Source organism: Mangifera indica, chromosome 7 (assembly GCF_011075055.1).
Source record: "Mangifera indica cultivar Alphonso chromosome 7, CATAS_Mindica_2.1, whole genome shotgun sequence".
NCBI lineage: Eukaryota > Viridiplantae > Streptophyta > Magnoliopsida > Sapindales > Anacardiaceae > Mangifera > Mangifera indica.
The window spans coordinates 9,030,786-9,044,532 of NC_058143.1; the positions used below are offsets into that span (position 1 = coordinate 9,030,786).

The following is a 13,747-nucleotide window of genomic DNA, read 5'->3' on the forward strand; positions in this document are numbered from 1 at the left end:
AAATTTTAACCTTATTTATCATGTCAATATCATTACCTGTTAGTAGTATGTCATCTAAATATAATATAAGAAATGTAATTGCATGAGCCTTAACCCATTTGTAGACACAGGGTTCATCCGGATTATTTAGCTTGCTTTAATTCATAAAGGGATCGATGTAACTTGTATAACTTATGTCTTTAGCAACGGCTATAAAACCTATGGGTTGCTCTGTATAAATGTTTTCCTCAATGAATCCACTGAGAAATTTTGTCTTGACATCTATCTATCAAATTTTATAATCATGGTATACAACAATAGCTAGCAAAGTAGAAGGAACTCAGACTTGCTGTGTGTGAAAGTTTAACTGGAATTTTGACTTATGCTGTTGCTATAATATGCTTGCTTCTTTTATATACTGCATAATATTTTATGCTTAGTTATTTCAGTGTAATTCATTTTCTAAGAGCTCGGAAGATTCTTCAGAACTCAGTTCCTTCCAGGAACAAGTAATTAGTTGCTTTTACTTTAAGCTTTCCTTGACTGTCAATAGCAGTATGTTTGTTCAAGTAGTGTGCACAAAACTTAATGTACTGTTTTTGAACAATTAATTTGTTTGGAAGCATCTGGAACAGCTCGAATACCATGTCTATATGTATTTATGTGTGCTGCTAAGTGGTGTGGTTTTGGAAGAGGGTCTGTTCCAGTGTTCATTCATCTATGTCCAAAATATATGTACATGCTATAATCAGACCAAAAGTGAAGAAATAAAATCAAAATCGAGAAATTTTTTCCCTTAAACCTCAGCCAGGATTTCTTCTTATCTCCACATTCATATGTTGAATCTTTTCTTCTAGTGTTCCTTCTAATTACAGAACAAGAAAAAAAATTCCCCCCAAGCTCTATCATCTTTAAAATTGAAAACATGGGTTTGCCGTTTGACAATGTGGCTACCTAGTGGTTGAGTTTGGAGTAGGATGATGTGGTTCAACGACGAGGGATTCGTCCGCTGGCTTGCTTTCCAGGTCCCTGGTTCTATGAAGAAGAAAAGTTCCGGCTACAATTGTAACAAAGCCGCATAGTTGTGTAACAATCTGTGATGCATTCTGTGAGTCCCAATCCTGTATTTGTAATCAAACATAAAAGATGCTGCAATCAGGCAGATTGCATCTTTGAAATGTTCTAATCAATCAAATTGCATACTAAATATGCAAAATAGAGTTGCATTTGTATGTTCAAAAAATTCAGCCTTGGAAACATTTCTGTAGAGTAAAAAGAATGCCATTGTGACGAGTACTATGAGATACTAAGAGAAAAATTTGTGAAACCATACCTTAAACATGATCATACTAGCAAGAATTGTGAGTGTTGTAAATGTAACATAGTAAACTGGAGATATAACAGATGTTTTGAATGTGTCCAGAGCCTGCAAAATCATATATAATAACATCTAGATTAAGCATTTGTAAGAGAACAATCATGGAGAGAAGTTTTTAGACTATATTGAATGCGCAACACTTGTTCTGGATAAATGAAATAATTTCAAATACAAATAAATCACAAAGATTTTCGGATTTTCTGTCTTGTATGCCAAAACTTTTTACCTTGTTCAAGTAGTTGATTTGCGTAATACAACAAACAACCACAATCACAGTAAAAAGCCAAGTCTGGAAGTAGATAAATTGATTCATTCCAGAAAAGGTCAACTTCAAAGCAATTCCCAGTGCTTTTACACTCATAACCTGAATTAAAAAATATTAGTAATTTATAGGGAACACAACTAATGTTTTCATGATAAAAACAAGTTGAAAGATGAGATACAGACCGTAAGAGAGCCCATGAGAGAGCAAATGCCAACATATACTATCATATGCGTATGCCCGTGGCTTGCTTCAAATCTAAACATTAAGATACAAACCACTATCAAAACTATCCCACCGTATACAAGAAAACCTGCCATAACCAAATATTTCATAATCAGCTTTGAAGATTATCAACTTTCAAATGGGTTTAGCAAACACTTTCTACTTGTTATCTTAAATTACAATAATCCGAAACCGATCCTAAATCTAAAACCCATATGAAAGATAGCATATGCTCACAAGTTCTAACTTGCCAAACTCTGCACAATATTACAGCAGAACTCAACATTCTTATGGCCTGAAATTCTACTTTGATGAAGCATATATATGAAAATACAAATTAAACAATCACCTTCACTTTTTGTTCTTGCATACCTGGTTGTGTAGCAAGGTGCCATACTTCTTTAACAGATTCAATATTTCTCTCATGTGGAGCGTGTAAAACGATACTAACAGACCCCACCACACACAGAACACATCCAACCACACCAAGGATATGCAGTTTCTCCTTTAGAATAAAATGTGCTAGCACTGCGCTGCATAATAATCACTTCTCCAGAAAGTTATAAGACATACAATATGATAAAACTGAAAGGCATACTGAAAGATTCTACAGAAGTTTCTGCTGCAATTTCTGATAAATAACCTTATATACCTGAATATAATGCTTAAAGCTCCCAACGGAGTTACAAGAATTGCAGGAGCAAATGCATAGGCAGCAAAATTAGCTACCTCCCCAACAATCACTGAGAAAAGACAATAGTTCGGCACTAAAATAAATCGAAAAGTAATAAACAATAGTGGATTAGAGAGAAGAGATGATTGCAAGATAAAACTGATAACACAAAGAAGAAACTTTTTTGTATTCTAATATCCGGAATTTAAAAGCCTTTTGTTGTCATCCGCGAAGGAAACTACCATATGGGGTTTTAGCCTTCAGATAGGAAGTAGTGCCTTCTGTCAGTGTGGTTAATGAGTTATACCATAATATTGTAAGTTGTAGAGTTTCTAAAAGCCTGCAGGGTAATTTGAGCTGCAAGTTTATTGTCATGAGATGCAGTCTCAGTTGACGAGTGACTTATTCAACTTCAAAGACAAATAAGTCACCAAAAATACTATGGGAAAAAATTTGTTCCACTGATTAGAAAGTTACACTACTAATTCTAACAAACTAAAATTTTTACAGCACTTCCTGTCCTTTTCAATCTATGAGTAGGATAAGTTGACAACACTAGATATTCCTATAATGGACCAAAACAATTGCAGACTTCTTGGAATACAATAATATAATCTGGCTGTTTCATATGTGTTTGGACATCAACAAAGGAGGAGCAAAATTGTCAACGATTCGTACTTCTCTGCAAGAGCACACATGTACAGTTATATAATGTAGAATAAGACCAGAACATATATCATGGTCAGCTGATTGGATTTTTCAGCCATACAAACTTTGTATTAATCGGAAGAATTCGGAAAATAAAATTTTGCAAACTGGAATTAAAATCTACAGAATATAGACTTAAACACTTGATAAATTTTTGCAGAAAAAATAAATTATAAATTTGATAACTTTTTCTTACTGGTAATCATCCCGACCCACCACCAAGGTTCATACAAGTATGCATGCCCTCCAGCACCTAATCCATTATAAAACACAGTTGGGAAACTACATTATTTGAAATAAAATAAAATGAAGCAAATGAAAACAAACCAGCTCCAGTTCCAGTTCCCCTAGCATTTGTAAGTCCTTTCTTCTTGACAATAAAGCTAGAGCCAATAAATATGCTTGAAGATACAGCCAAAACAAGTCCATGAACATTGTCCGCCGATATCCCCATTGGACAAAAAAGACACCAAATAAATATACCAAATTCTGCAATTCCCACACCATTCCATCCATTCATTCTTGCACATAATACAAAATAAGAGACCCCATAGCTAACACAGAATATCCATTAGCACTAACATTTAGCGTATAATTAAAGACACAAGTTACCAGATCCGTAAAAAACATCCGCTTTTAATGATGTAAATTTGAGTCGTTTTCCCAACCTCTGGTGCCAAAAATCTCCATGTAAAAGTGCCTGCAGTATACGTAACAAACTTAAGCACAAACATATATATGAATTTGAGTTAGATTTCGAGAAAAGAAAAAATATATATACACATATATATACACACACATACCTGTCTTGGCACACTGCAAAAGGGAGATTAATGGAACTAAAAGTGCATTGGTGTCGGCGTCCGGAATGAAGAAGAAAAGGGGGAGATGAAAAGTGTTTTAAGAAAAAAAAAAAAAACTAATCAATGGTGATGGTGAGAGAAAGAGGATAAGAAACTGAAGACCGTTACTGATGATACAGCCAAAATGTTAGATGTTACTCCGCGTCCCGCGCTATTCTTTATAGTAAACCAGCTTAAATGCCGTGTTTTTGCTTCCCCATTTTTGTCCTTTAAGCCTTGGTAATTTTACCAAATATACTTCGATTTCTGCTTGCATGGCAAATCTTTTTAGGGGTGCATATGTCAAATTGAAATTGATTATTCTTTACTTGCATTTTGTGAATAAATAAAGGAAAGAATTTGGAAGTACTCTTGCTATTGGTAGTATAGAAGTAGAAGTAGCCTTTTGGAGTTAAAATTCTTTAGCATAATTAGTAAAATGAACATGGTAATTTCTCAAGTGGGTAAAAAAATCTTTTAGAAGAATAATGATTTTTAGAACAAAGATATGATCATTTGATTTTTGGGACAATTGCCTAATTGGTTCTCCTTGAGTTTGATGTTCCAACTTATTTAAAGAAATTGTTCAATTTTTGCAACATTGCCTTCATGACAGAATTGATGAAAAAACAAAGGAAATTTCTTCAAATCCCTACGGTTTCAGCTAAAAACAAAGATCCCTATGAGATCAATATAGGATCAAAATTAGAATTGAATAAATTAACTAATTATTTTTCATGTTAGTGACCTAATTTGTTTTCTTTAAAACAATAAATGTATATATTTAAACTAAAATCATTTAATAAATTTTAGGAAAATTAATTAAAATAGACTTTTTTGAGAAGATTATAAAAAGAATAATCTCAAACTCTAGACTGATAGCTTTGTAACTATCTAACTAAAATATAAACTTACCCTTACTCCTAACCTTTCAACAAAACTCTAATATGCAACGATGCTTTTTTTAAATTTTTGCTGGGGAAATTGATAATTATACCCAAATTTTACTGTGCCTATACATACTCACAGTAGTTCAAAGTCCCTAAAATACCCTTACTTTTCCAAACCCTTTTACACATGTTTTCTATGCCAAGGCCTTCTACGCATGGCTAGCTACCACCCTTGTGCACAATATTTCTTAGCTTCAAATTTCAATTTAGCTAATCTAGACGACCTTTGCTTCGATCCTTTGATCTGCTTTGACGTTTCAGTTGTGCTCAACTTGACAGTGGTAGCGGAGGTTTGAGTGATTTTTTGGTTTTTTTTTCTCCTAGATTAATTGCTTGATGATGATTACATTAGGGTTAGAATTTTTTGATTAAAAAATCATTATTTGTTAAGGGAAAATGTTTAGCTATTTGTTTACTTCGTGATCTATGTTTGTTTACATTTTTCTGTCACCAAAAAATTTCTAGTTGTCAACAAATTTGGTTGTGAGATATCAATTTACGTTAAGGAAAAATGTGATTTTTTTAAAGTTATAAATGAATAATGTGTTGAAAAGATGTTTTTGGATGATTATGTGGTTGATTTGTTAGCTATAATTTGTGAAATGTTGGTTGATTTGCATCGAATTTATTAGATGTTTTTGGATGAATTACTAGGCAGAAAAAAGCCATAAAAGTTACGTCTAATGCTCTAGGCATGATGAGCCTAGCTGTATAACCTAACAAGTTGCACCTAAAACAGCAGACACGACTAGCTTGGTAATGTTTAGAGTAAACAATTAAGCTAATAACACTTAGGGTCTTGGGGGTGCCCTGCCTAGCATTGTTTGTGAACAGTAAAATGCATCTCAGTAAACCAATTTGTACATTATCACAACCAATTTGTCTTATTATATGTAATGGGTTGGTTTCATTTACTAATTCAAAAGATATGTTTGTCCTTTCCAGAGATTTAGTGTTAACCATTGGATGGGAAAGTATAGCTTTCATGAGGCCCGCGAATTTCAGGTCTAATTAATGCTCTGCAAGAAAAAGGACACAATGAGCATCTTCAACAAAAAACTAGCAATGACCCAAAGAGAAATGTTTAGGATAACATGTTTTGGGCACTTCCTAGGTTAAAGAGGACTCCGATTTAGTGTCGTCTTTCTACACTCAATGCTATTTTGTTTAATTAATTGTGGGGATGCAAAAAGAGAACTTTGGTTCAAATTAAATGGTGTCGATGTTCGTTTAAGCCCTTTAGAGTTTGCAATAGTCATAGGTATGATCTCGGGGCATGATACGAATGTGTAATCTTACATAGATATTGTAGGATGCCTCCAATTAAGGTAGTAGTACTTCCAAGGTGTAAGATAAATAAATTATTTAGACCTACAAAAGGTAATTGAATCACAAATCTAGGGTGACTTTCTTGCACCCAACTTAAGGTCTTCGATCGGTACATCGTACATCTTGTCCACTTCCATAAACATCATGAAGTGATCATTATCATCATTACCTTAAACATCATCATGATTCACACATCTTCTTGGAAACTGTGTGGTTGTGCCTAGTTTTTTGTTATATGATTCTCTATTTTTTCTTTATTAACCTATTGTTTCTTACTTCAATACAACTCTTTGTAACATAAAGTTGTGTTTGTCTTTTTTTTTTTTTTTGGCTACCAACATCACAAACTCAACATCATCATCATCATCATCTCAAACCTCATAAGGTTTTCCACTCAACAATGCTTCATTAGGCGTAAATATGTGGATATGTAATTGACTTGGATTGATTCTAAGACAATAGTAGATTTCGCAATAAATCCTTCTAAATCAACTCTTGTGTCAATATAAATCATTCTTCCATCCCTACCAATATGTTTCATAATATTATCACAATATTTAAAGTGTGCATCACTTTTTCCTATGAGAGTCAAAATCTATATTTTATAATGTATGCGCCTTGTTATAAATATAATAAAAGAAATATGTGCAAAAGAAGAGTTGAGAGACAAACTGATATTATAAATATAATGAAGGAAATTAGATAAGCGGAAGAGTTAAAAACAAAATGTTCAAATAAAGTGAATGAAAGTATAACAAAATGCAAAGTGGGGGGCTCTTTATATGGCAAATTTTTTTGCCTTTCCACTGCCTAAGGCAAGGAATTTCTTGCCTAATTAAGTTTCCTAAGGCTTGCAATAAATGTAGCCCTTTAAGTGTTAAATGCATTCCCTTAAAGTTTTCCAAATTGCCTTACACATGGTGGAAAAATCTACCATTTATATATAACACTCCCCTTGTATTTCCACTACTCATAGATAATTACATTAACTTTGTTGAGAAAAAGTCCAATAGAATAAAAACCAAAGTAGAATAACGTAATTATTTAGTAATCTGTAAACTGAAGTTGGACGTGCTTAGATTGCCTCATTATAAACCTTACTAGAAAAACCCAATAGAATAAAACCTAGTGAAGGAAAAAAGAGTACAATATCCATGTGTGACATACTTAAACAATTTGCTCCCCTTGACGAATGTTTCCCTTGATTGTAGTAGGATTAATTTGGTTGCCTACTGAGTCATCGCATAACAATGTTACACACTAACTTTCTAAATGTTGATGTCAGTAATGTCTTGGTAAACAAATCTTTAAGGTTGTCACTAGATCATATTTGTTTGACATCAATCTTACTACTTGGTTGGAGCTTATGAGTGTAAAATAACTTCGATGGGATATGATTGGTTTTGTCTAATTTAGGCAATACATCTTGCATTATCTTCATATAATATGGAAGAAGTGTCATCTATTCCAAATATGATGGATGATAAGCAGTAACTATATGCATTCTCAACTAGCTTCAAGGAGAGCAAAAATCTCTTAATGATTTGAAGATATTGCAACCAAAGTCTATTTGGTGGAATGTCATGATACTGTTGTGTCATTATAAGGGTCCAAAAGATAACCAGTATCTACATACCTTAACAAACTAAAATTTTTAGAGGATTTGACATAATAGAATAATCCTAAATCTCTAGCTCCATATAGGTAACAAATTATATGTTTGATTATGTTCCAATGGTGTTGAGTTGATGTAGAGCCAATTCAGGTTAGTAAATTCACTATAAAGGATATATCTGGTCTAGTGCATTGGCCTAAATATAATAAGGCTCCAATGACATTAAGATACAGTATTTCATGACCAAGTATTTTTTTATCTTTTTCTTTATAATGAAATATGTCCTTTTTCGAATCAAAAGACTAAACAACCATTAGGGTGCCAAATGGATAAGTCTTATCATATTGAAATGTTTTAGTAATTTTTTAATATATATTGATTGATGGATAAGTATTTCATTTGAATTGTGCTCGATCTACAAGTTGAGACAATATTTTGTTTTTCCTAAAGCATTCATCTCAAATTCTTTTTTTAGATTTTTAGTAGTTTTTTAGAGCTTTTCAAGAGCCTCAATTAAATTTATATCATCAACATAAACTATTACAATGACAAATCCTGATTCTGACCTTTTCATAAAGCCATATGAGCATATAAGGTCATTCACATATCTCTCTTTGTTTAAATATTCAGTGAGACAATTGTACCACATTCTTCTGGATTATTTTAATTCATACAATGATCTTTGTAATTTAATTAAGTATATGCCTCTTAGATTAACTCTTTTTGCTTCAAGCAATTTAAATTTTTCAGAGAGTTCCATATAAATTTTAACATTCAAATTTTCATACAAATAAACAGTAACTACATTCATTAGACGCACATTCAATCCTTCTAAGACTATTAAGTTAATCAAACATTTGAATGTAATTATAGTTATCACAAGTATATATGTTTCAACAAAGTCTGTACCTCACATGTGAGAAAACCCTTAGGCCACAAGTCTTGTTTTATATCTAGTAATCTTATTTTTCTCATTTCTTTTTTTCATAAATACCTATTTATATCTAACGGGTTGTATGTCCTTAAGTGTTAGGACTATAGGCCCAAACACTTGACATTTTACAAGTAAATCTAGTTCTACTTGAATTGCTTCTTCCCATTTAGGTTAATTATGTCTTTGTCTACACCCCTTCATAGTATGTAGTTCAAAATCATCATCATTCATAATTTCAGTAGTTACTACAAATGAGAATACATCATCAGTGTTAACTGTTTCATGGTTTCACATCTCTCATGCATAAGCATAATTTATAGATATTTTAGTATTCTCATTTTCTTGTTCTTTCAAGGGTTTGTGTCATTTTAGGGGCACAAGTCTCTTCAGGGACTATAACCTCTTCTAAAGGAATATTACAAAATATGGATTTTTCAATTATTTTAAAATTATCATGATTGATATCTCTTTGATTCTTTGTCTTTTGTTTTTGAGGAATAATATCATTCAATCCAACAAGTCTATCACACTTCTAGCATGTAGTAGATTGATTAATCATGATTCAAATTGACTGTTCAATAGTCACATTAATTCTTATTAGTGCGTTGATAGTTGATACATGCAATCTTCTCACTTTTTTCATATCCACAAATGCATTAAGCATTTGGTTGGCAATAGTTTATAAATGCATTATCCTCTACACTTCAATTTTACTTTAGGATGTATGAGGATCTAGATGAGACATAATAGGTAAGTGTCAAGTAAGCTCATGACTAACTTCAAAAGACATTTTCTTTTTTCTTAAAGGTGGGAATGTTGTCTCACTAAAGTGACAATCTGTAAAGCATGCAGTAAAAAGAACACTTATTAATGGTTCTAGATGTCTAATAATGGATGGTGAATTATATTCACCATAAATTTTCACAAGACATTGGGCTTCCATTTTTATGCGTTAAGGAGACATAATAATGATAAATACAATACAACCAAATATCCTCAAATGAGATATATTAGGTTGGTGACCAAGAACTAATTGTAGAAGAGAATATTGATGAAAAGAAGAAGGCTACAAGCGAATTAACATTGTAGCATGTAATATAGCATGTCCTCATATAAAAGTTGATAACTGAGTTCTTAGTAATAAAGTACATACAATTATTTGGAGTTGTTTGATAAGAGACTCAACCAATCCATTCTAAGTATGGATATGCAAGACCAGATGTTTAACATCAATCCTTATAGACATGCAATAATCATTAAATGTCTTAGATGTAAATTCACTAGAATTATCTAGTTATATTAATTTGATCTAATAATCTAATAAATATGTCTTCAACTTGATAATTTGAGTTAATAATTTAGCAAATGCAACATTTCAAGTTGGCAATAAACATACATTAGACCATCATACATATGCATCAATTAAGACTATAAAATAATAAAATAGCCCACTTGATGGATGAGTAGGTTCATATATGTCCCTATGAATCTTTATAAGAATGATAGAGATTCAACTCCAACTTTGGAAGGAAATAGTCTGATAACTAATTTACTTTATGAATAGGCAGTCTAGAATTTTTACTAGACAAGAAAATCTTGTGATTCTTTAGTACATGTACATGTGAATTTTCAATAATTCTATCCATCATTGTAGATCCTCAGTGATCTAGACGGTCATGTCAAAGCATAAACTCTTTTGGATAAAAGAATTTCTTATTCAATACTACATAGGATTTAATTACTTTTATGATTGTATATTACAAACCAGATAATAAAACAGACAATTTTTCTAGTATAAAACTTCTTATGAAAGCATTACCAGTTATGCAAAGAAATTCTACACCACTTTCAATCATGGTTTCAATATGATAAACATTATTTCTTATATCTTGAAAATTAAGTAGATTTTTTTTAGATTTACTTGAATATAATGTTTAGTCCTATTTTTCAATAAAATTGTAACTCTTCTAAAGTCTTTAATAAGAATCATTGACTATAAAATCGTGTTTACTTTAACTTCAATAAGTGCTAAGGTTAAGAAAAATTTCTTTTCCTTAAGAATTATATGCGTTGTTGCATAATCCACCAAACAATTGTCTCCATCATTATCTTTTGAAGTTACTGCTTCAATTTTGTGTGGGTTGTTGCTTTTGTGGGGGATTAGTGTATTTAAGAAAGGAAAGAGTTTCCAACAAGTCATTGATAGTCTTCAAATTGACTTAAAGAAAATTGTTAAGGCTCTTTAGGTAATATAGATGGTGGTGTAGTATAGTATGGGCTAAAGGGAAAAGTTGAAGAAGGAATTAGAGGAGTTCTTTGGATCATTTGTTCCATATGGGCTAATTGGGCCTTGAGGGATTTCATCTCTTGTTGTTGTAAATGGAATGGGGCTTGTAAAACTATGCATGACATGACTTCATTATGGATTTACTGGATTCAGATCCTTAGCACATCAATAGGTTGCATCAATGTTTGAGTCTAGACCTCTAGTTTTTGCTTGATTCTTTTATTATCTAGCTGATATCTAGGAGGACTTGGTTTTGGACTACAAATTTTGGGATTACCATTTTAGGATTGATTCAGCAACATTGATAGTTTTCTAGCCACCATTAAGTTTAATTACTTAAAGGGTTTTAAATTTCCAGGTCTATTTTGTTTTTTAGATAGGATCTACAATTAGTTCTAAAGAAGGAAAGTTAAATAGTTGGAACATAGCAAGACTGGGGATTATTGGTGTATTACTATGTATTTGTTTGGGTCTCCACTTCATAGCACATTTTTTTGTTGATTTGTATTGTTTTTATTTTGGACTTATTTTGACAACAAGTATTTGTCTCCTAAGCAAAGAAGAAAGTGGATCATCATCTAATTCTATGCAATCATCATGCCATCTTGATGACAAAAAAGGAAATAGATCTACAGGTGGATCTTATTTGCCATAATAAACAACAAAGTCATATTTGCTCAAAAGATCTCTAAGTAGAACATAACCAAATATTCCTATTTTATTTTTATCATAAAAAAATATCTTGCAAGTGAGGTTTCTTCTTTTTTTTTAGACAGGAATCAGATTGTTCCATCTTGCATCAATTTGATAGGAGAAATAAATAAGATCTTTCTATACAAGAAACACATATATAATTTTGATTTTCGGATCATTTGGTTGAAAAAGATATATTGTTTGACCTTTAGGGGTAAACCCATAATTTTCTTCTTATGGTTCTTCAATTATAGCTTCATAAATAAATTGTGATAGAAAAAATGAAAGAGCCAAAACATCGTTAGAGGAAGGATAAAAGATCGATAATCATCCACTAGAGGTACACAGATACTATGGATCAGTAAACTGGATTGGTTCTGTAGATGAAGAAGCCTATTGCAACTACTCATAAGTAGTTTACTATTTTTTTGGGCTGAGTTCTTTGAGCTTGGTAGTATAAACTAAGGATTGTTATCCTGGTAACCATGAGTTAAATATCAAGTTCATTGAATTTGTTGGCATAACATCACAATTTTCATTAGTGTGAAAAACACGTGGCAATGAGTGCTTTTGTTAACCATTAATTTTGTCATAGAACTTGCTCCTAGCATCATTAAGTTATTGTGTATATTGGACAAGGTATTGTTCCCATAAAGTACCATCTTTTGGGGTAGGCAATATCTGAATTAGGATTATGGCATTTATTTTGCAGATTTTTTGTTCAAAATTCTAGTATTCTTGAGAGTAAAAAGTTATTTTCTTTTAAAAACTATATGGAAAATGAGCATATCTTTGAATGTTTGTTTCAAAAAAAACCTTTTTGTGATGGTTAAGGACTTAGGCTTTTTTAGTAAGTACTAGGATAGAGTGTTGAGACTCATGAAGGTTATAGAAGGATTGATGTTCTAATCAATATTGGAAAAAAATACATGTCCACTAAGGAAGTGGATAAAACCACTGGAGAAATATTTGGAAAGAGACTAATTTAAAGGAATAAGGACATGTTCAACTTGGAGTAACCATTTAATCATTGGAATGAGGAATTCAAAGTCAATAGAGTATCTAGAGAGAAGATACCATAAAACCATAGAATATTCTTGGTGAATTCATGAAACACATTTGTAATAGAGAACAAAGTCAAGTATGGAAAACTAGGGTGAACACTTAGTTCTCCCAAGGTGTATGGGTTTGTTTTTTCAATAGTTTTAACTTGATATTGGATCATTAGTTGATGAAATGTCTTTATTGGGTCAAACAAAAGTTGTTGAAAAAGAATAAGAAACTCAAGAGGTAAATCTGAAAGTCTTGGTAAGAAAGGCTGATAGAAGGGTTTCATCATGAATATTTGAGGTTGATGGATATTTACTATTGGTGGAGAGGATTGGATAATAAAGACCTTTTTATAGGGTGGTCTGATAAAGAAGTCAAGGATAAGGTTGTTTTTTCCCTTGATATGTCTTACTTCAAAAGAATATTGAAAGAACCATTGACTCCATCTCATTAACTTAAGGGTAAGAAGTCTTTTCGCCTTTGGTTCTAACATCTTTGGGAATGGTGGCATGTCCATTTCTATAATGAAATGATGAACACATAAATGAAACTCAAATTTATCTATGCTTTTTTTTACTGTAAGGATTTCTTTGAAGGTGGAATCGTAATTCTACTATGATGGTTTGAATTGTTTGCTTTTATATCCACAAATTTTTCTAACACCTAAGATTTCTCCAAGAAGTACGGATGACTAGAATTCTTGGCTAATGTTAGTCTGCAAGATTTTTCTTCCCTTAAAAGGGATTTGTAGTGAGGGTAGCTTAGGAATTATTGCCTTGAGTTTTTGAATGACTCGATTTTGGATATCTAACCAAACTGGAG

General features: G+C 31.9%; 1 protein-coding gene across 1 annotated transcript; it reads right to left on the reverse strand.

Moving 5' to 3' along the window:
* Window positions 1-660: 660 nt before the first annotated feature.
* On the reverse strand, window positions 661-4,222 carry LOC123220566 (probable magnesium transporter NIPA2). The gene is made up of 10 exons (XM_044642827.1): window positions 4,029-4,222; window positions 3,838-3,925; window positions 3,553-3,714; window positions 3,422-3,478; window positions 2,497-2,587; window positions 2,217-2,377; window positions 1,805-1,932; window positions 1,584-1,721; window positions 1,313-1,405; window positions 661-1,100 (listed from the first exon to the last, which is right to left on the reverse strand). The coding sequence occupies exons 3-10, from the start codon at window positions 3,677-3,679 to the stop codon at window positions 930-932; spliced, it is 966 nt and encodes a 321-aa protein (XP_044498762.1). The 5' UTR covers window positions 3,680-3,714; window positions 3,838-3,925; window positions 4,029-4,222; the 3' UTR covers window positions 661-929.
* Window positions 4,223-13,747: the final 9,525 nt, after the last annotated feature.